This window comes from Anarhichas minor, unplaced genomic scaffold, assembly GCF_050575085.1.
Source record: "Anarhichas minor isolate MPS153535 unplaced genomic scaffold, ASM5057508v1 ptg000079l, whole genome shotgun sequence".
NCBI classification, from domain to species: Eukaryota; Metazoa; Chordata; class Actinopteri; order Perciformes; family Anarhichadidae; genus Anarhichas; species Anarhichas minor.
Window position 1 is genome coordinate 1,855,960 of NW_027466525.1, and position 22,305 is coordinate 1,878,264.

Sequence of the window (22,305 nt, forward strand, 5' to 3'; positions counted from 1 at the left end):
CCGGGACGAGAGACATTCAGGCGGCAACCTCCGTTTCTGAAAAGTGAAGCCAATGCTGAAGTGTTTTAAACTTGCATTCTCTCTAGTGTCCACCAGGGGGTGACTCCTCTGGTTCTCTCTTGATTTATTACCTCAGTAAACATTGTAAACATGAGTTTATGGTCTCAATCTCTAGTTTCAAGTCTTCTTCAATACAGCATGATGTTCATTTAGTACATTATGGTCCATTTAAAGTCACATAGACCATAAAGCAGGGGATGCTTTAGGGCGGGGCTACACAGTGCTTATCACTCTGTTGCTACCAGAGCCGAACAAACGTCCCTACGTCACTTCCTTTCACTGGTTGCAAAAAAGCCAAGTTAGCGACATAGCGAACAGAGGATGTCGTATGTTGTACAGATTGTAAAGTTGTGATTTGTGATTTTGGCCAAACAAATACAATGTAATTGAATAAAACTAACTCGTAAATTATTAGAAAACTATGCTTCAGCAGTATTGAAGCGTTACCCGTCTTTGATGCTTAACGGTCCGGATAGAAGTGCACACACACACACACCGTGCCACAAGCCAGAAACAGGTGCATTGTGGTCCCACCTTTAACTGGCAGCTCAATGTTTTCTTGAAACCACCAACTCCTTCAACCGGTAGATGAGTATGACGGTCATGACCTCATGACAAGCAAATAAAAAAACGTGACACTTTTAGTGGCTGTACATATAGTTTTTATATAAATAAACACTGTCAAACAGTGAAATGCAGTCATACTACATACAGAACCAAAACTCTTAAACACAATGTTGTGAAGGTCCAACCAAATACCTACGGAATTACTACATGCCTAATTTAAACTGCACCCTCTGATGACGTCTGCTCTCAGTGAGTTCATTGGAGCCGTCCGCGTGAGGCCGCTCACAAAATGGCTCCCTTTCATTTTTCACAGCATCCTGTATATTTTGTTGTCATTGTGACATCATTTCTGCAGCAGTGACTCGGTGAATGTCTTGTAGAACGATACAGCAAATAGCATAAAGGCAAATAAAGTCATGGTCATGGCTGTCAACACCTGGAGTACAGTTTTAAAGTCCTCTGGTTCTCTGTGTGTGCGCTGTTTTCGTGTAGAGGAAATTGCACTTCCTTTTTTTTATTTTTTTATTTATTTTTATTTTTATTTTTTTTCCCTAAACAAACAGGCGACAGAAGGAAGGCATGTTGTGAAACAGGTTGTGAAAGTTTCACATTTTAGGTATTCTTATAAAAAGAAGAAGAAAAAAAAAGTACTTTCCCAATTTCTATGCAAGGCAAGTTCTTTAGCTGCATGTCATCAATGAGACAAAGCAGCAACATGCTGCTTTTCCTCAAGTAAAGTTAAATGCAGTGACTTTGAGTGCATCTTGTAATCAAGATAACTGCATCCAATTATCAAGCACGTTTTTACCTTAATATAAAGGGACTTAAGTAGGAGATCTTTAAATGTGTTTAAAAGTGTTGGTCATCAGTTTAAGTTGCCATTTCACTCTTACTTTAATCAATAAATCACAACCTCCTCGGCTTGACGTGGCATTCAAAAGGCGTTAAAATGCAGTTCGTCGGTGGCCGTGAATGTTGAAAAACAATTTTGTTTTGCCCCCAGATTTAAACGTTAATGATATTTTCCGTATCACACCCTCGTCACGTGTCGGAGTCGCCTTGTAATCTCTCCCACTGCGACCGGCTGCTCACAGAATGGAGCAGGAGGCGCTGCGCATGGGCAGCTTGGCGGGCAGCGTGGCGTACTGCTCCCTGAAGCTGTTCCTCTTCACGCTGAGCCGAGGAGCCGGGTTCTCCGGCCCGTCGGCGGGCGACGAACACTCCGGCATCGCGTCCCCGTGGGGCACGTCCAGCTTGGCCCCCTTGTTGTTCTTAGTCATTTTGGCTCTCTCCTTCTCCTGAGGCTCGGCGGAAACGGCGGGGGGCTCGATGGCGACCTCTGGTGGGGGCAGGGCGTCCAGCGGGAGGTCGCCGGTGCTCGGCTTCCGCTCAGCTTGCTCCTCGCTGCCGCCGATGTTGAGGTTGGAGCCCATGCGCTTGGCGTTGGTGCTTGTGGAACTAGTGCGGTTACACAGTGGTAGAGTTTCTCAGTGATTCACAAAGGTGTAGTCACGCTGTCGGAAATCAAACATTTCTACAGTTTCTTCTAACAAGTCAATAAATCTGTCCTTGGAGTGACGTTATTGCACACATTCTCAACTTGATCAAAACATTTATAATCATTTTCTATAACAATACAGTTAGAAGAACAAGTCTCAAAGGCTTGACATCAGACTAAAGCCTAGTTTATACTTGCTGAGGTCATCAGGAAATGACATAATCGCGGCCTGCACGTTGTGCACAGGCGGTAACTTGGCGCGTCCTGCATTCACTGATAAAAGCACAATAAACATGTCTGAAGATTTAAGAAAGACTGTCAATTCATTGTTTTAGATGCTTTGGAAACTGGAGGTCTTCAACATCTACATTTGAGTAAATATTTTGCAGCCAAATCAAATAGTTTACAGGATATTAAACCTTTGTTTCTTTATAATGCATTTAATACATGACTTGTTTCTTTACAGGACTTGTACAAAAGCAATAAAGTAAACCATGAATATGAGTTTACAGTTGATTATAATCCCTCCTTGGGCGTTGTGGAGGTTGGTTTATGGTGTTTATTTGGTTACATTTGCTTCTTCTCAGTACATTTTGTTTGTACGCCCTCCGGTGTTTCGGAGAATAATGCAACATACTTCTGTGCGTAGCGCACGCCATCTCGTGTTTGGTGCCACACAAAAGTATAAACAAAACTTAAAGGAACAGTTGTTTGTGCTGTTTCTCCTGCTTTGTCTCGCCCTGTTTTGTTTTTGTGTTGCCTCAGTAACCTCAGTAACAGTTGCACTGCCCCGTCTGACTGAAAATGTAGTTGTTTTTTAGCATGACTCCTCCAAACAAACAAAAGCACCTAACACAGCCTCTCGGTCTACTTGCTGTCTGGTTCTGCAGGGGGCCAATGAGCACAGCTGTGTCTGAATCAACAGGGGGGGGGGGGGCATCCAGAGTCCACACTGTGCACAGACGAGGGGAAAAAAAGTGGTTGTTTGGTGCTGACTGCTCTCCTTTTGTCCACTCACCCATTAGAGCTCCTGTCCTCCGAGTCCTTCGGCTCCCCGCTGTAGCGCATCTCCGCCGGGGTCTTGAACGACAGATCCCCCTTTCCTTTCAGCCAGTAGGTCTTCATGTAGCCTTTACCCTGGAAGAAGACCGGACGACAGTGTGTTGATCAGATGTTGGAAAGAGCATTTCATCTAAAATCCATCCGTATAAAACACATAATATCTTAGAATTGGCTCAGGTATTTTCAGAAATATATATTTTTAATTTTCCACCTCATCTTGGAATAATGTGCTTGAAGTCTCACAGCTACCAGACTGACTAAACCTGACGAAGTAGTTATCATAAAGTCCGTCTCAATCAGTGATGGCGGGAAGAAAGACATCCTTTGATTCAATAAATCACCAGCAAAAGGTGTGCAGCTGATACGAAGGGACTCACCTTCACAAAGATTTTGCCCCTCTCCTCGATGATGTAGGGCTCGTGCTCCAGGTTGTCTTTGGTGGTCTGACTGATGTGTATCTGCATGCCCTGCTCAGACAGACGCACACACACACAACTGCTGTGAGAACGTTTGGATTCTAAAGAGAGGGAGAGTTCATTCAGGGCTTTCTTCCTTTTCATGGGCAGTAAAGTGGCATTCAGTCCGCACAAGCTGCCTCCCTGACTCACTTTGTTCATAAAACAGATTTCATGCAAAACATGACATCATATAAGTAAGTAATGCATGTAAGTAATGCAAAGCAAATGAGGCGATTTGCCAGTTGCATTAACTAAAAAGCAGGACGCACAATGGCGTCATTAAACTATACTAATCTGCTTTAGAATGTGACTGAGGGAGATCGTGGATGCTGCTACTGCCGTGGGTTGTTTGGCACATTTTGCCAGGCTTGTAAAATATGTTGGTGTCGTCACCACTCCATTGCTCTCCATCCTCGAGGCTGTATTCACGGTGTCGCCAAACATACAGTAGCGAGGCATCTTCAGACCCACCACGCCGGCTACCACCATACCCGAGTGAACACCTGAGAGAGAGAGGGATGGGGGGGGGGGGAAGGGAGAGAAAACGGTTTATGGAAACAAACATGAGCAAACAACAAACTGCCCACGTTTTGTTGCAGCTATTGTCAGATGTCTGAACTGGTTTACAGTTAAAGTAGTTATTTAGCTCCCACTCATCACTGAGCCAACATTTATCCAAACCCTTAAATTCCAAGGTTGTCTTTATAAGCAACCACTAGTGACAACAGAGAGGTTCGAACTACAACCTGCAGAACATAAGTCCTTTCTCCTGTGTTTAGAGCGGGAAATACAATTAAAAACATTACAATTCATTCACAAGTTGCACTTTGTTTTACCTCGAAGGGGCAGCAGTATAATCTATATGATATGTAATTTATATATAATGTACCACTTGTCTTCCTAGCATGACAATACTATATTTGGGTTTGTTGATTATTACTAATGACTCAAAGAGTTGCTTTCCAGCTGCGATTAGAAGGATGTTGATTTTCTTGCCATTGGAGAAAGCAATGTTTTCTCTCAGTTTAGAACCAGGATTAGTGACCCATCAAGGGACAAACACTCGAGAACAATGCATTCTGGGATAGGGCTCCAGCCCCCTAAAAACCCCGATCAGAAGGAATGCTTTACACAGAACAGATGGATGAATGGATCCCCACTTTGTGCGTCGACGTATCTCTGCCCCGAGTGTTTCGCTTTTCCAGGCTCTAATGCGGCATCATGACTTTGCAGTTGCAGGACATAAGATGATCGTATTTGCCATAAATTCTGCCAATTTCCACAATATTTACTCACAATTTACGCACCTCAAATTCGGCAACCTGACGGTCTCATGTCTTCAGGTAAAATGATTTTAATAAATCTCAAACACAGTTGGGGTAGGGATGTACAAATGATAAAAAAAGCATGATTGATATGTGTCTGTGGTTAGGGTTGGCGTAAGAACAGCGACCCCTTGTGGCGGTATGGAAACAGTGTCTTGAACTATTTTACCTTGGAAAAATTGTTCTGTTGTGCAGCAAGATCTCAAGATTATATTGTGGGGGCTGTTACTTATAGATGGTGGTTGAGTGGATGAAAAGCCCAACCTGGAAAAGTCTAGTAGCACAAGGATCATGACATTGAATCAGTGATGGGTGACCCGGAGCCGTGACCTCCAAAACCCAAAACAAAGTGGGGGCTTTTTACTTCCAAGGTGCACGGAAAGGAAAGTCTGAGGAGGTCAAAACTCCAACCACACATGCAGTAAATAGAACAACTCTATGGTGTTACTGCTCACCGACTCTGATCGTGATGTTGTCTCCGGTGGAGGGGTCTTTGAGGTGGTCGATGGAGCTCAGCATGTCCAGGGCCATGTCGCAGATGTGGTGCGCGTGGAAGGTGGTCTTGTTGGGCACGCCGGCCACCACCATGTAGGCATCACGGATCGTCTCCACCTGGACAGAAGGGAAGAGCGGCCATTTCTACGTTGTAATGAGACACTAACCAGAACGTTCTGACTCGTTAAAATGAATCCGACATGAATTCAACTTTATCTCTCAATGTATGTTCTAGGTGTATTACCTCAAACTTAAACACGCCATCATCTTTTGTTTGTGTAATGTATAGAAATCTGAGCTGTTATCTAAATGTAGTACATTTATACTTTACAGTTAAAGCCAACGTTTCACTTTGGCTTTAGTAAATATAGGTTTTTGTGAAGTTTGCTTTCTCATTGTTTTCAAGATGTTGTTTCAGAAGTTTTCCCATCTTCAGAAACAGGGAAATTCTGCTGTCATTTTCTACTTTATAGTGTAAATAAAATCATCTGCTTTCAATTTACATTTGGGGAATAGACGAACTTGAGCAGGCAACAAAAACTGATCATAAACACTTCAAGATAATCCTCCGTATACACGAGACGGTTAGTAGAAAGTTACTGAATCATATGCAGACTGCGTCCTTAGACTGACCTTGTAGACGTTGTGCTTCTCGCTGAGTGTGTCGAAGACGATGTAGATCTCATTGAGCATGTCCACCACCTGCATGGGTGTGATGTGGATGCAGATCTCATTGAACTTGACCACGTCGCTGAACAAGATGGTCACATCTGGGAAGACCTGGGACACAGAGAAACATAAAGTTGGATGGATACTCGTTTCTAGTTTGTGGTGATGTCATTTTGTAATTTTATATGTCCGAAAAAAACTGCAACTGTTGCTTTTATCTACCATTTATAGACATTAATCCATATAGTTGTCTTTGCACGTCTGTTGTAAGACGTGCATAATTTACCAAATAAACATCATGCTGTGTTGAAGAAGACATGAAACTAGAGATTGAGACCATAAACTCATGTTTACAATGTTTACTGAGGTAATAAATCAAGAGAGAAGTAGAGTCATTTTCTCATAGACTTCTATACAACCAGAGGAGTCGCCCTCTGCTGGTCATTAGAGAGAATGCAGCTTTAACACACTTCTGCATTGGCTTCAGAACCGGAGGTCGCCTGGTTTCTGTTTTATCTGCGTTTTTATTTTGCACATTGGGACAGGGGTAAACACTTGTTCTGCTGTGCACCGTTCATGTGTATGGTCTTGTCCTCATACCTAACCGGCAGAATAGGTCGTTGCCAATGACTCCCGAAACCTGATCGTTCTATTTAACGTGAAGCGGTCGCCGTTTTAAACACATGGTGAACGTTGTGAAACCGAGCTACTTGGTTTGGGCTGGGAAAAGATTATAGTTTGGGTTAAATTAGTATGCCCTTTATGTAACACAACCATGACGTGGTTTAGTATTAACATAGTTCTGTAACATAAAATAACTCCTTCACTGAAAATAACTCAATGTGTTGTGTTTTGGTTTCACATGGTCTCCTGGGTGAAAGTTCTTTGCTTGTTTTAGCCATCCATTCACCTGACGTCTTTCCTCTGCTCCCGTCATATCTGCTGCACAACAAACGTAAATACGGGTTGTAAGAAGCTGCTTGCACAGATGACCTATGCGGACATTGTTGTTCTTTGGTGAGGACAGCTTTATCCTTGAACCGCGCTGGAAATGAGCCTTCTCATCCTCACTCCTCCTGCACGGCTGCAGCAGCTGACGTTAAATCTTGTTTTCCCTTTGTTGGTCAAAACACTCTTTACTTGTGAGAAAATGGCAGTTTCATTTCACGCGGAGGTCACTGCCAAGCTACGAGCACTGTCGTATGGCTGACCTCCGACCTCCACGTGCTGTGTCGAAGGGGCGAAACCTACTTGAAATGCAAGATGTGCGCTGCCTTTTGAGTGAAGTCTGTGCTATGATGACAGCATATGTTCATCTATGACCTCAGGTCAGCGGTTACATTGTGCACATTGGCAGTGATATCTGTGGTGTTCGAGTACCGCTATCGTTGTTAGCAGCGCTGCCTTGTACCTGGCATGTCTCCAGTGCAGTGACCCCCTTCCTGAGGCGGTCGGCCACGGCTTTAGGGATCATGGCGTACAGCAAAGAGTCTCCTCTCTTCTTCTCCTCGTCCAGCTTCTTGATGGTTTCCTGCAGCTGAGCATATTTTTGTTGCTCCTAGAGGATCAGAAATGGGACAAAAGAGTCTACGGTTACAGTCTAACCTCTCTTAAAGATTAATAAAAAACCTCTTTGCCTTCTCTAATCCTCTTAATCCATATTTCTCCTGCTTGACTGAGTCGAATTTAATGGGTGAAATCAATACGGGAGCAGAGCTTTCACCCCGGCTCACCTGGTCAGGCTGTTTCAGTGCACTCATGTCATACAGTACGACGTCTGCTTTGAATCGTACAATCATTTCAGTACATTTTACGAGGCGATTTTGTACATTTGAGCTCCCCATTGAAGCCTGCTTTGTTAGCAGGGTGCTTTTTCCATCACCTGGTCGAGGGCCAGCTGCAGCTCAGCCGACTGCTGTGTCCCGGCCAAGATCAGCTCTCTGCTGGAGTCGTGCAGGTTCAGATCATTCACGTACACACCCATCTTTATCATGTCCTCCACTGTCTCTATACTTTAAAAGTGAGGAGAAAGAAATGAAGGTAAATTAACTGTAAAGAAAAGCAAGAGAATGGAAATTATTTCACAGAGTTAGCATCCATAAATCCAGTCTCCAAAATTAATTTCTGGGGGGAAAGCAACCGTGAACAAAATAGGGTGGAACACGACTGAAATATGTTCCTTCTTAGGGAATAAAAGAGAGTTTTCCATACTATATTCAGACAGATTAATGTCTTGCAATTGTCTTTAAATTACCATAAGTTGTCAAATATTGAAAAAATCTAAAATATATCTGGGTTATTTTTTGTAGAAAACAACTTGAGTTTGTCCTAAATATAACCTGGGGAAGAAAGAGAATGACCAGTACTGTGGTGGCTCACGTGGTGGATTCACCTATCGTCAGTAAACCCAGCAGTGCTGCCGTTCCTTTTTCAACAGAAATACTCTCCTCACATTCTGCTCAATTCTGATTATTACATATTTACCGAGTTTTCTCAATTTAGCATAATGAAAACTAACACTTGCATGTGTGTGTCTTAATATGCCCCCTGACACCTGAAACAGACGGATGAAGTGTTGAGTTAGCATTACGAGCTCATTAAAACACAAACGACCGGGTCAGACAACAGGAAAGCTTTTTAATAAAATGACAAATATACTTTAAAATGAACTTAAAAAAGAGACTTTCTAGAAACCAAGTGGACTTAAAAACCATGAAACGCAGTCAGTCTGTCGGCCGTGGTCTTACATGGGTGTCCCCAGGAAGATGAGGGAGTCCCACTGGGGGACGTACTTCATCTGGCCCTTCAGGTGGAGGGGTTTCTTCGGAGGCTCTCGCAGGTCCTCAAAGATGGTCTCACTGCACTTTCCTGTGGAGAACCACGAGGGACAGGTCAACAGGATCGGGAGCGATCGGATACATGCGAGGAGAAGAAGAAGAAGAAGAAAAAGGCTCTGACCGGTGATGGTCTGGAACGCCAGCAGTTCAATGTCCTCCCCGCCGGAGTTGGCACAGCTGTTGTACTGGGTGAGAGCGCTGCTGTGCTCTTGGTCCGTGCCCTTCTTCTCCTCCACTGGGTTGGGCTCTGACGGAGGAGGGAGAGAGCAGCAAGCAGATGACTGAATGAATCAAGGTTGTGAGTTGAGCAAGTGAGTTAACGTGTGGCGTGAATGTGGTAAAACGGTGCGGTGAACTCCAATCAGAGTGGCAATGTTCAACATGAGAATTATATTACAAATTCATCCGTTGTAATGCGTTCTTGATGGTCATGCTCTGGATTACGTCCATTACGTTTCACTCTTACACATAACATAAAAACTGGTGTTGTCATTTCCTCTTGAAATAACGACACGCTCAGCGATATGCATCCCGAATCTTCCGGTTTCATAATTATCAGTCACCGGGCTGCAGGCTACGGGTTTGGTGCTACTGTTTTTGTTACAGTATGTATTTAAATATAGTTATATGTGATTTGAGCTTGCAGACCATTCACTTTATTATATGAATAATAGTAGTTTGGCTTCTTTCCACCTGAATATGTTATAAATATTTTATATTTCTCTTTCAATGACCTTGAAGTGACTGAAATGAGGCAGTGACTTGATGGACGTTCTGTGATCCCATATATTTGTAATGAGACCTTTTCTTTCTTTTCTTTTTTTATACATAATGCATTTGAAGTGATTGCCATGGAGAGACCCGCACCTCTTTCTTCTTCCCTCGCCTTCTCGTTCTCTTCCTGTGACGTTGTGAGGTTGACCTTCTGCTTGCTCTCCACCACCGCTACCGTCAGCAGCTCAAACACGTTGTTCAAATGGGTGTAGATCTGATGGAAACAACATTTCAGCAGGTCACTTGAGCATTTTAGTATTTACCAATAAAGACGAGAAAGACCGGACGACTCCGCTCTGAACTCACGTTATCCCAGCTGAACTCCAGCATGGGTCTGATCAGGGTGAACTCCTCGTCCACCTTCTTGCCCTGGAGGTCGGAGAAGACCTCTTTGAGGCCGTCGCCGATGCGGTACATGATCATGTCGCGGCGGAAGATGACGCTGAAGGGGAACATGACAAAAAAGATGCCTCGCTTCATCGGCAGCTTCTCGTAGCCCGGCGCCGTCATCTGCTGCGGCATGCGGTGTTTGAAGGCGGCGTTGTCGAAGTTCATCTTGTAAACCTGGATATATAGACATATATGTATTTATACAGTATATAAAGCCTCTGTGTTGTAGTTTCATAAAAATAGTCACAACTCAACTAATTCCGCACAACTTGATTAGTCGATTCGTTTATTTGCGCTGCGATGGCTCAGAAAAAGCTGCTTTTTTCTCTGCGTAAAATTCAAGTTGTGCGTGAAAGTATTCATCAGTCTTTAAACTGCACTAGTTTTAGCTCGGTGTACCTAATAAACTGGCAAACCTATATCTAAAGAAAATAAAAGGCGGCTTTGTCTAATTAGTCATACTTTATAATTGGGTTTTAAGTTGCACCCACTAATGTTTATAGGTCAGTAATAAGACAACATTTACGTCTCTCTGGAAAAGAGTTTCAGCATCCGAAACCTAAACCGTACTTGTTAATATTTAGCTTTTCAGAACCCGTAACTAATGCATTTCTCACCTTCTAATACGCCGTAAAATCTAATGATAAACATGCAGGTGAGTCATTCATAAAGGTTGTTCTATAACTCATCAAGTAACGTTTGTTACAAATATCTTATGTCTGATCTATAAAGTGTTAAATGGTTATTTAAATTAACAAAGTAATTATTTACATCTTATAAATTATGCCTTATTAAAATAATGAAATGGATTTCAGTGGACCTGATTAGGTACTGAATGTGAACTCCCAAACATTAGAGGTGAGGTTGATGGACAGTGATGCAACAATACGGAGGAGTCCCTTCCCAATAAACACTTATCTCCAAACAATAAACACTTGCTGTCTGAGAGTAAATAAGAACTCCTCCTGGCGTCTCATGGAAGGTGACGGAAATCACTTTTTTGCCGATGGAACCGAGGCGGGGTCGAGGCCGGACGCTCGACGGCTCACCTCCTCACTTGACCCCCGAGCCCCCGACTACGTACCACATACGTCATTTTCTCCGTCTCCTCTTTGGACAGGATTTCCACTTCGATGTCCGTGTTGTAGAACTGCCGTCCCACTTGAGAGAGCTGGCCTGCAGGAGACAGTTGGGGTGTGTGGAGGTCAAGTTTCACTCACAACGGGCTTGGGTGAGCTTAATTACAGAGCGAACTGAGCAGTTAACTAGAGTCACTGATTCCTTTTGAGTCAATGCCTTTGCTTGGATAGATTGATCTGGTGAAGCAGCTTACTGTACGAGGCTAATGTATCATTGATTTATTCATCTGTTATGTAAGATTTTCAATTAAAGAACAATTGGAACCGAATTAGATCAGCTTAAAAACCTGCAGCTCATTAATATCTTGTACATCTTGGTACGTTTACATTTCATTTGCATCACGTTGTAACATCACACTCCAGTGCTCTGAAATGATGTATCACACAGTGAACATCATTTTGCTTTTATATCATTAAAGTTCACTTATCTCTTCGTGGCAATTCAGCTGAAAGTGCAGATTGTTTTTGTTTTTTTGTCTGCAATGCATTACAACAAAATAGAAGACACGTTGTACACTTTTCATTGTCTTTCTCAAGTGAGTTTCTCTGGAAGATTTGGACTTTTAACACTAAAATGTAGACCTGTCGCAATGTGGGAGGTAGGATGACTTAATAAAACACAATGTTGTGTTTTGGAAAATATGTGTAAATGCGGTGAAATGTGCAAAAAAAAGTCACTTTTGATAGTGTGTGTTGTGTCCTGTGTTGTACACTGGACAAGCCAAACAACACTGGCAATTGCTCAGTAATTTCTTCACATGCTTCATCACGTTCATGAGGCGAGAGCCGTTCCCAGCATGCAATGGGCAGAAAGCTCCCGGTACCTTTGACGAACTGGGTGAAGCCCTTGCGGGTGCTGCGGTAGTGCAGCGTGAGGCTCGTCTCGCACTCCTCCTCCACGCAGAAGCTGGGCGGCTGCACTTTGGGGAAGGAGAAGCGAAAGTACTCGTGCAGGTTGTCCAGCTCGTTGATGAAGTCGCGCACGTTTCGCCCCAAAACCTAAAAAAAAAAGATGGAGGATGTTGGCATTTAAATAGTCGCTGTGGGTGACTGTCAGTGACTGTCACTGTGGGGACTGTGTCACCTTTAGGATCCGCTCATATCCGTAGTTTCCAATCCTCTTCACCATGTAGACCCCGAAGGCGTACATCAGCTCATCGTGGGTCTTTCCCAGAACCTCTCCCGCTGCCTTCGCCAACCGCAGGATCAGGTTGTCACTTTTAAAGTATAGCCGGAAAAGTTGTCAATTCATTTTTGTTTCGCCGTATTCTTGCTTACAGCTGCTTTTGTTTTTTTTATCCAAGTGAGATTTTAAACTCGACTTTACAGTCGTGACATGAATCAAACTATGAAAACCTGAATCAAACAAAATCAAATGAGTGAGCACAGCAACATAGTATCTAAACAGTGTCTGAATAGTCGAGGCAATAGAACAATACAAGCTTTTACAAGAGTGTTGCACCGCAGTGCTAAATGCTGTTACTCTGTGCAGCGGTTTGTGAAGTTGTGTTGTTGAAGAGCATCGTCATAGATGAGCACATCAACACTCACTAGCCAGCTGTTCAGAGTATGTCCAACAACAACAACAAAAAGAAAATCAGGTCCTGACCAATTTAGTGTCCTCGGCAAGAATATTATTTATTCATAATAACAACTTTTGTGTCTGTTGCCTTCCAAGCACTGAACCACAGCAGAATCCACCACAGTAATAACGGGGAAACACGGGAAACAAACAACCTACTTGTACATCTGATGCCGGTTGAACTTGAGGTGGGGGATCTCCGCCCGGTTCTCGATCAGCCTCCACACGTCCTCTCCATAGGATTCATTGATGTAATCGTTCACTGCTTCCAGGTACAGGCCATACATCTTCAGGGGGTTAGAGACCTCCATGTTGGTTCTTAAGTTAACTGCTCAGCTGAGGAGAGACAAAGGGAAGAAATGACGTATCCAAAATGCAGGTTGGACTCATCTTTCGTTAGTGTCAGCAGTTTAAAATATCACTGTTGAGGAAATCTCTTTAAATCCATTATTCCTTAAGAGGACGGACCTTTGGCGCCGTCTTCTCACGGGATTAAATAAAAGATTTTTGCTTCATCTTTCGGTGCCAAATGTAAATGCATACTGTTCTATCCACCTGCATGCATGGCAAGAAAGAAGGGACTGTGCCCACACAACCCCATGTAACCTCAGCTAAGCTTCTCAGACACCAGCTCCATCTCAGAAAAAGAGCAAGATTCTCAATAAGGGAAGCGTTTAAGCAGAGACTGCTCTGTCTGCAGCAGCTGCTTTGTTCTCCACTCGTTGTAAAATGTCACCACCACCAAATACAAGCTTCTGGAAAAAAGCTATGCTCCCACCATCCCACCAGTTAACTACAGTAAAAACACGTAACCTAAAAATGGGGCGAGAAGAAAAGGATGCAAAGCTGTAAAAAGAGCAGTCCCCTTACATGCAGTCCCTCCGTACTGTGATATCCTGGTGTCCAACTGAGCCAGCCAGCTCCACAGCATCGCTCCCTGCAGAGAGCTTCCACCTGCAGCTGACATGGGGGACACTTGCTTGTCAGGTCAATAGGTGACCCGGGCAAAAATAGCAGCACCGAGGCATGTTTGTGGCAGGTAGCACTAAAAAACTACATACATTTAGACTTTCAGTTTGGTGGACTGGCAAACATGCAGCGTCTGATTTGTAAAGCTTTTGTATGGAGATCAAGTTTGTGGGTGTTACTGTATAAGAGAATTCCTTAAAAAAACAAAAGACATTTAGTTTCTGTTATGTAAACCAGTGTTATGCACAATGTGAGGCTCATTATCCGAAATGATCCTGTACTCTCCTGCAACAACTCATTAGGGCGAGCGGGTTTCTCTGGCTAATTATCTCAAATTTGCATAATTACGGTCAGGTGCACATTAAACTGACGCGCATTGTGTTGAGATTGGCGTTTGAATGGATTTGCATTTGGTTTGTGAAGTGAAGCTGAATAGATCCTCTTTCAGGGATCACTGGAGGCCAAAATGTGACAAACGTGTGTGTTTTTTGACTCGAGTCATAATGTTTGTTTTGACCTGCAGGAACAGCTTTCTACATTTGGAAAAAGAGTCATTAAAAAAACAGGCATATGTGGTCTAACAAGAGCTGCAGCTTTATTCAACAACTGTCAACAAGTGTGGCTGCTTCACTGTGTCTAAGTGAGGTGATGTATCACAGAGCTCCTGCTTCAAGGTTAATGCTCATCACTTGTGTCACCACAAGGGGGCACTGTTACAACACCTTTCATTCTGTTACTGGTGTATCCAATGCTTCTGCTGGGGGGGGGGGAGATAGGCTTGGAAATTAAAAGAAGTGTGTCACTCTGGCCTTCTGGTGAGAGACCAGACCAGGAAGATCAGACGTTCTGTTATTTTTTGACATTTGTGGAAAGATCAGATGAAAAATGACTTTCACCTCTACTGTTTTCATATTTAAATCCTGATCTGGAGGCGGCTCACACCAGTCGTGTAGAGGTCTAATTATGAAAACACTGTCGGACAGAATTAATCTTTCCCGCCACCACTCTCCTCCTCACACCTCCACTCCACCAATGAACCAAAGGTCTGCTGAGAGCTAGCCGTCTGGGCGATAATGAGCCGTCCTCTGTTTCCATTTCTTGTGTGGCTTCTTCTTCCCCCTTCATTTCCTCCCCCCCCCCCCCTTCATTTCCTTCCTTCCGTCCCCCCGGTGTTCACCCGTTCGCCGGGTGCTGCTGCCTGCCTTTTAATGGCCTGCAGTGCGACCGTGCAACACGGCAGCATTGGGAGGTCCGCCGCTTGCCTCTAAGCCGTGGGTGAACAGAGGGAGATAACAATGTGCTGATGGTGCCAATCCCACAACTCCACACAGATGCTGCGGAAGCTTTCATTAAAGAAGACATGACTCATCTTTTTTTTTTTTTTTTTTTTTTTGCTCTTCCAATATTACACCTCGCCTTCCTTCCCACAAAGAGAGAGAGAGAGGGAGAGAGAGAGGTGCGGCTTCGTCAAAAGGTGTCCATTCCTGTCATTTTTCAAACCCTGTTGGGGAGCCGAGGAACACCTCCCTCCCATTGTTTGATGTGAACAACACCAACACACACACAGTTCTGCTCTGCTCATCCCTCCGCCACACGTACTGGTGGTGTCAGTTTCACTCGTACTCATACATATTTTCCTTTCCGTCTTGTTATCTGCTAAAGGAGTTATCAGGCTCAGCCAGCCCAACGGAGGGGTGATCCAATCTCTGGGGAGTATCAGGGTCACTGCAGGCAGCCATGCAGTCGGACCTATTCAGGTCCAGCAAATAGTGAGGCGCTGATATCATTTTATATTGATATTTATATATATATATATCTATTGTCAAAGCTGGGGAAAGAGCTCACTGTTCAAACGTGGGGCATTGCGTCGGCGCAAAGCATTTCCACTGAGTCAGAACGCTCAGTTATTGGGTGACAAACTCCCGCCATTAAAGTGCTTCTTATTGTTTATGAGCAGCAGCCGCTCCGGATAGAATCTCTAAATCCCTGGCGGTTCTGTGACTGCACAAAAGCTGCAGGGATGAATCCATTCGGATGTGGCAAAATGGAAATCTCTGCCTCTGCGGAGCAGCTGCAACTGTTGTGACCCCTTGGTTGAATACCTAATGGGAGTCGTTCTGTATCCCCCCCCCCCCCCCCTCCACCAACCCAATGAAAAATAATGTGCCATATTTCTCCAGCGCAATCCCACGACGCCTCCGTCTTATTGGTTTTACTGTAGACACAGCAGGAGCTGGGCTATAATGCTACGCTAGCTGAATGCTAACGATGTCGGGGCATCTTATTGAGGCTTTATGCAGCAACCAAGGGCTCCTCTCCCTCCTGTATTTATAGCTCCTCTGTGAGTTCTCCCCCTCACCTCCCTGCTTCCTCCCTCTCTGTTCCTTTTCAGTTTCACCTGTCAGCATCTCCATCTCTCCCCCCCTCCTGTATCCTTTACTCCACCTGCTGCTTTTCTTCTTTCACTTTCTCCACGCCGACCTGCTCTCAATCTCCTTTAATGCCGGCTCTCTCTTTCCTGCCTTCCATCATCATTTAATGCAGCGTTTTGGCAATATAAGTATTGTTATGGTTGGTCACATGCCTGTGCAGCTGTGTCCTCCCTCACTGTCTCTCTCCAGCATTAGTTTAATTGAATCTAGAAACAATAGACATGTATGTATGTATATATGTATATATATATATATATATATATATATATATATATATATATATATATATATATACGTGATATGGGGTTGTGTGTTGTTACTCCTTGATTTCCACGTGGCGCGGTGAAGCTAATAGCAGCTGAATTCACTCCGTCTCTCGACAGGCTCTTTTAACTGCAGCAGATGGAAATACAGTTCTCTTGGAGGTGTAAAAATAGTGTCAAATCCTAACAAAGGCAATTCTAGGACGAGTGATAGGAGGAGGGGGGGTTTGCACAGCGTTCGTAAAAGAAAAGGAAATTCAGGGTTCCAGAGTCTGCATATAAATATTCCATTAACTTCAGCCGGGCTCCATAACGGCATGGCGGCGCGGTTATGCATTCAGTGCCTGGAATTTGAAATGAAATTATTGCGGGAGGTGGAGGTGGAGGTGGAGAGGGAGGTAGCGGTGTTGGTGATGAAATAGCCGTTTCCTTTCTTCCAATTTTCTCCCTTTTCCCTCTTCCGCCCCTTTGCCTTATCACGGGTGACACTAATCCAATTTCAGCTCTGCTTGTGACAGCTCTAATGTGGTTTTGTGTACCGATTCCCCCCCCCCCCCCCCCCCCCCCCCCCCCCCCAGTGTGGACTCACACACACAAACGCTTGTGATGGACGCGTACTCCAAAAGGTCACATACAGTATCCAGACATACACGGAGTGTACAGTACACACATATCATGCTATGTATGGGAAAGTATATACACACTCACACAGTGTGAAACCTATATTCCTCCATGCCTGCACACGACACACAGAGCAGTAACATGCCTCCTGTCTGACACACATTAACCCTTCCATCCGTGAGTTTACAGCCAAACCTCATCTGAAAACAAACTAATTAAATCGATCTGCTCAGCGTCGAGGGAATCCAGATTCTAAAAGGTCAAAATAAATAAATATTAATGATAATTCCAACCCAAATGCCTCCCGACTGTATGCAGCCATGCAGAGGCTTTTGCTTTTCTTTGCTCGTGTTTCTATATATCTTCTCCGCTCAGACTCTGCAGCATAAACAGTGACTCACTTCCTCGCCTTAATCCACACACTTCATGCTTTCACTTACCAAAGCTGCTGTTCACTTAAAGACAAAGTCCATCCTCCTTTCTTTGTTAACAAAGTCCGTAACTCCCAAATCCATTTCTCCTCCTTCAGCCATCGAGTGTTAAAAAAACAAAGCTAGGTAAAACAAAAAAGAATCTACACCAAGCAAAACATCTCATAACTTCTCTTACATATGTTTCAACCTGAACTCCTGCTAAACACTAAGATCTGCTAGCTAGCTTTCTGTTTGACAAAAGTCACGCTGGCCCACTGACCAATCACAGCGCACGTTAATGCAGACGTACTTAGCAGGCTACCTCGACACCACTGGCACGTCAAAGAATACGCCCAACATGTCAAACTAAAGAACTGATTGGTTGAAGACGATGACAATCAACAATATCGTCCCCATTCACTTAAACTGCAAAGGCGCTCTAGCGGGCATCGGGCCTCTCCTTACATAGAGACATAGAGGCTGAATCTGATTGGATAAAAGCTCTCCTTAAAACAAGCTGCACTGGAAGCAGAGCAACAGAGGAAGACAGGAGCTGTGCAATGAGGAAATAAGCTAATAGGGAAAAAACAATTATAATACATGTTGTGTATTTGTGTATAAAATAGCTCTAACTTTGTGATTGTGTTTAGGCCAGCAGAGAAGGCTAAGCTGGCCCTGACGGCCCACCACTGGTGGTAAACATATATATTTCAAATATCATCTTTGAGTCAGGGCCCCAATTCTCAAGCTTCCGATAAAGGTGTCCCACTTCACATATCTCCATTGTGTTTTATTATTGTATTCTAACAAAATAGTCGCCTAGAAAAGCATTTTTCTTTCCAACCACGGCATTAGTTAAATGTGTTCATGACCGGAGTAACTCAAGGCTGCTAACAGACGCTGCAGCTCTGTGTTGATTTCACACCTTGGACGTTGTTATTAGCAGGCGGGAGACATTGTGTCGCTGCAGCGGGTGAAGCGAGGACACCGAAGGCGGTCGCATAAGTGATAAATGAATTGTAATAATGACTATCAGTACTTTATTCATTTGCTCCCTTTATCTGTTTTCTGTCTGTGGGTTTCAGCATTAGCTGGCTTTTATGTGCAATTTACTGATCTGCCATCTGCCCACACTGATTTATATGGGCCAAACAGCTCACACTGGACTGAATGAAAGCAGATAATTGTGCCCATTGTTAGTAATGCTGGCAGCAATTCTGTTTTCACTTTATGCTAAAATCGGGACTTAATTTCACATCTCATTTTATAAGTGCAATCGTTCACCACTCTGTCTGCAACGGATCACAAAAAGTGAAGGTTCGCATTATTTCGCAGTTTTGAGTCACGGAGCAGATCAGCAGAAATAAAGTGAGCGAATATAAAGTAGAAGACGCCTCGATCACGCTTTCTGTTCTTTTGCAGCCGATCTTTTGGATTGTTTTTGTTGTTTTGTTATAGCAGCTGGTATACGAGGCTTCAGATGTTACAATTTTACTGTTATAGTCATCTATAGTTCTTATTTTCATAAAACACACAATCAAAATGGTTTTATAACAATATATATATAATATTTTATTGATTTTATGAAAAAATCTTTTAATGATGTATTAGCTGCTTAGAGCTAGTGTTGGGAGTATAACAACAACTCTATTTTTTCAAGTTTCTCACCAAAAACTACATTTTACCAGATTAAATTTGAACACATGATAATGTTAGAATTTATCTTTCCCCAAAACCATAGTTTTATGTAAGAAGTGGACGGAGTCGTCGTGACGTCACCTATGGTTTGTTGACTGCAGTTTTGAAGCCTTGAGTCCAGCTTCGTGGCCGTCGCCATCTTGGTTTATTTTCCAGTGAATCGAAGTTATCATATTTGGACTGCGGAGGAGTGACGTAGAGACGCCGTACACGGCTCTGGTAGCGACCTGTCATTTACAAGGCAGCCCCGCCCTAAAGCATACCCTGCCCAATACTCATCATAATGTAACTCAATGCAACCTCATTAACGGTTGCTGACGACGTTGCCAGCTCTCCTCCTGCCGATTTCAACACTCATTTGTGATTCACAATGTGGCATTCTCAGGGGTCGACGACTATAGGGAGCATTAATGCCTTTCTACCAATCCGACTTATCCTCATACAAGGTATGACGTCTTACGAAACGTTTCTCCACATTTTTCGTGCATTTTCCTGCAAAGGTCCAGCAACGCGTCAATTCACGTTCGTTGCATACGGTCTCTTCAAAATATACCTTTGTCTTCACAGGAAACAACTTAGATTTAAGCAACAAAACTACTTGGTTGAAAAGATTGTTGTTTGGGTTAAAATAACTACGGAAGTGCTGAGAAATATATTAACGTTGATGTGTTTCACGTGGGAAATGAACACTCCTGGGTGACGGATCCGTGTTTCACGTATCCATCGTAATTCACTAATTGACACTTTACAAATGAGTTGCTTCACATAAATCAGTTGACAATTTGTAAATTCCCATCTTGTAGACTCCAATAGTGGCAGCTGAACTAGTTCCAGTCAGGGAAGTATTTCTGCTCCTGTGAAGTGGCGAGCAAAGTGTGTGTGTGTGCGTGTGTGTGTGTGTGTGTGTGTGTGTGTGTGTGGTATATTGTTTCTGCTCATCCGGTTTCTGAGAGTCTCTGTGGAGTGAAGCTAACTTTTTACATTTTATTTTAGTAACTGGAAAAAGTGCTGAAGGAAGCAGTCTTCTTCTTCTTCTTCTTCCCTCCGTCTGATTTTACAGTGTCCACACAACACCAGAAGCCACAAAAGACGAGAACAAAAAAGAAGTTGCACAGATTGATCTTCTCTTGGAGTTTGTTGCCGTCACACACATGCACACACACACACAGAGGCACACAAATGTACACACGCACACACACACACACACTTAACCCACATGCATTGCACGCACACTTTTCAGCACATCATTGAACATCCCGTTTCCTGTTCTTATTTCCCGAGTTTCCACTGGGAATCATTCAATTGTGTTTTTTTTATTTCCCTCAGACTGTAGCGCCTTTGGTTTTTTTTTGGTCGGGTAGCGATGTCTAAATGGGAGGCAAGGTCATGGAGTCTTTGTCAGGATGCTCTGCAGAGAACGCACAGAGAAAACAAATGGTGGTGAAACAAAAAGCCAACATCACCCTCCGCAGCAAGGGAGGTAATTGCATCAGAAAGTGGTCATTTAAAACAGTGTGTGTGTGTGTGTGTGTATGTGTATGTATGTGTGTGTGTGTGTGTGTGTGTGTGTGTGTGTGTGTGTGTGTGGTATATTGTTTCAAAACAAAAGCCGAGAACGGTGAAGCAGTTTATTCAACGGTGAAGCAAAGGAGTCTTGAGGATCATAGCTGAAGTATTGTTTACGCTGAAATAATGGACGGACATCAGTTTTAACCTCATTGATTTCATTCTTACTGCGGGTCGATGATGTAATGAAATGCTTCGTGGGTAATAACGGGCTCCGCGCTGTCCTTAGCTGCTGTTATGAGTCTAGCGATGCCAACTGTAGTATTAGAACATCTACTGTATGTTCAGCATATTTACTTCTGTGATTTGTTTCGTTGACTTTTATGAATCATCAAAACCAAGTAAAAGTATTATATTTCAGATTTAAACAAACCTTTACACACTCCAAAGCACCAAGTCATTCACTTTTTATATACCTTTTTATATATATATCACCAGTACCAATAATATCTGTCAACGCATTTTGTATTTAAAAAGAGTATATTAAGTCCTCACAGGTGTGAAAGTCACAATACTTGTCCCTGATTGGTCGACAGCAGCTTCTTTGACTGACGTAAACCTGCTGAGTGAAGGCTGTTCATTTCAAATATGGCAAAGCGGCCTGAGCGACTGCATCCTGGGGTTTCCTGGTGTCTGCACTGCAGACTTTTCTTTGTGTTTGAAGAAATAGGAAACTCTTCATTTCTGTTTCTAAAAATATATATTATATCTTCCTCTAATATACACAGCTAATGCAGATGAGTCCTGGCGCTTTCTCCCTGGGCGGTCAAAAGATGTATTCTCTTGACACTAACCCTCGATCCCAGAACAACCAGAATAAAGCGAGTATAATCAGAGCAACTGAGGTGGGAATCGTCCTTTAATCCTGGCAGCCTGCAGCAACTGGACAGGTCATCTGGCAGCCGATGAGTCCCAGCAGCACTGTTCAGCGCGATGAGCTGGTTAAACACCCCCCTGCTGGATAAACCAGCGCAGTGCTTCCCTCTGACAGCTGTGGAAATGGTCTGAGTCTCTCGAGCCCCTCTGCAGACCCCCCCCCCCCCCCGCCCGCTCTGGCCCCAGCCATATAAGTGTGGACCGGATCTATAATCCTCTGTCTCCCAGAAGACTCTTCTTTGGCAGTGGCAGTTGTTTTCATCATTCCTGACATTGTGTATCAGCATCTGCTGTCAGCTGGCAACAACGTCACTCTTTATTTAAGAAGTGTGACGTTTCAGTGCAAAGCGGCGAAAGATTGGAAGTGTGAGAGAAGGACAAACACATCTTTGAGTCATTTATTAATTTCCTCGAGGATAGATTTCTGTGCATTTTATTTTAAGATTTATACGATTTTCATTTCCACATTCAGGTTTTGCAGAAAAGCAATATCTCTTTGTACATTTTCCTCCGGGTATGGTTCAGAAGCAAAGATTAAAACTACAAATATATAATGTTTTTTTTATGGGATAAAAGCTAACTTGACATGGGACATTTGACATCAAAGTTCT

The 22,305-nt window shown here is 43.5% G+C and overlaps 1 protein-coding gene across 1 annotated transcript; it reads right to left on the reverse strand.

Moving 5' to 3' along the window:
* Window positions 1-702: 702 nt before the first annotated feature.
* Window positions 703-15,482, reverse strand: LOC142938059 (soluble guanylate cyclase 88E-like). The gene is made up of 18 exons (XM_076081266.1): window positions 14,845-15,482; window positions 13,727-13,816; window positions 13,016-13,192; window positions 12,359-12,491; window positions 12,099-12,273; window positions 11,220-11,311; window positions 10,052-10,309; window positions 9,839-9,959; window positions 9,093-9,218; window positions 8,882-9,002; window positions 8,017-8,146; window positions 7,546-7,692; window positions 6,099-6,245; window positions 5,426-5,582; window positions 4,039-4,148; window positions 3,565-3,654; window positions 3,144-3,262; window positions 703-2,085 (listed from the first exon to the last, which is right to left on the reverse strand). Exons 3-18 carry the CDS (start codon window positions 13,165-13,167, stop codon window positions 1,716-1,718), a joined length of 2,448 nt encoding a protein of 815 aa, XP_075937381.1. The 5' UTR covers window positions 13,168-13,192; window positions 13,727-13,816; window positions 14,845-15,482; the 3' UTR covers window positions 703-1,715.
* Between the last annotated feature and the right edge of the window lie 6,823 nt (window positions 15,483-22,305).

Bases quoted from the DNA above. Each gene is read 5' to 3' on its own strand.
- LOC142938059 (XM_076081266.1), bottom strand. From the start codon at position 13,167: ATGGAGGTCTCTAACCCCCTGAAGATGTATGGCCTGTACCTGGAAGCA. The intron at 8,147-8,881 runs GTAAGACCACGG...TCACTTTTAAAG, and splicing joins ATCTTCCTGGGGACACCCAT to TATAGAGACAGTGGAGGACA. The intron at 3,263-3,564 runs GTGAGTCCCTTC...GTCTTCTTCCAG, and splicing joins GGGGCAAAATCTTTGTGAAG to GGTAAAGGCTACATGAAGAC.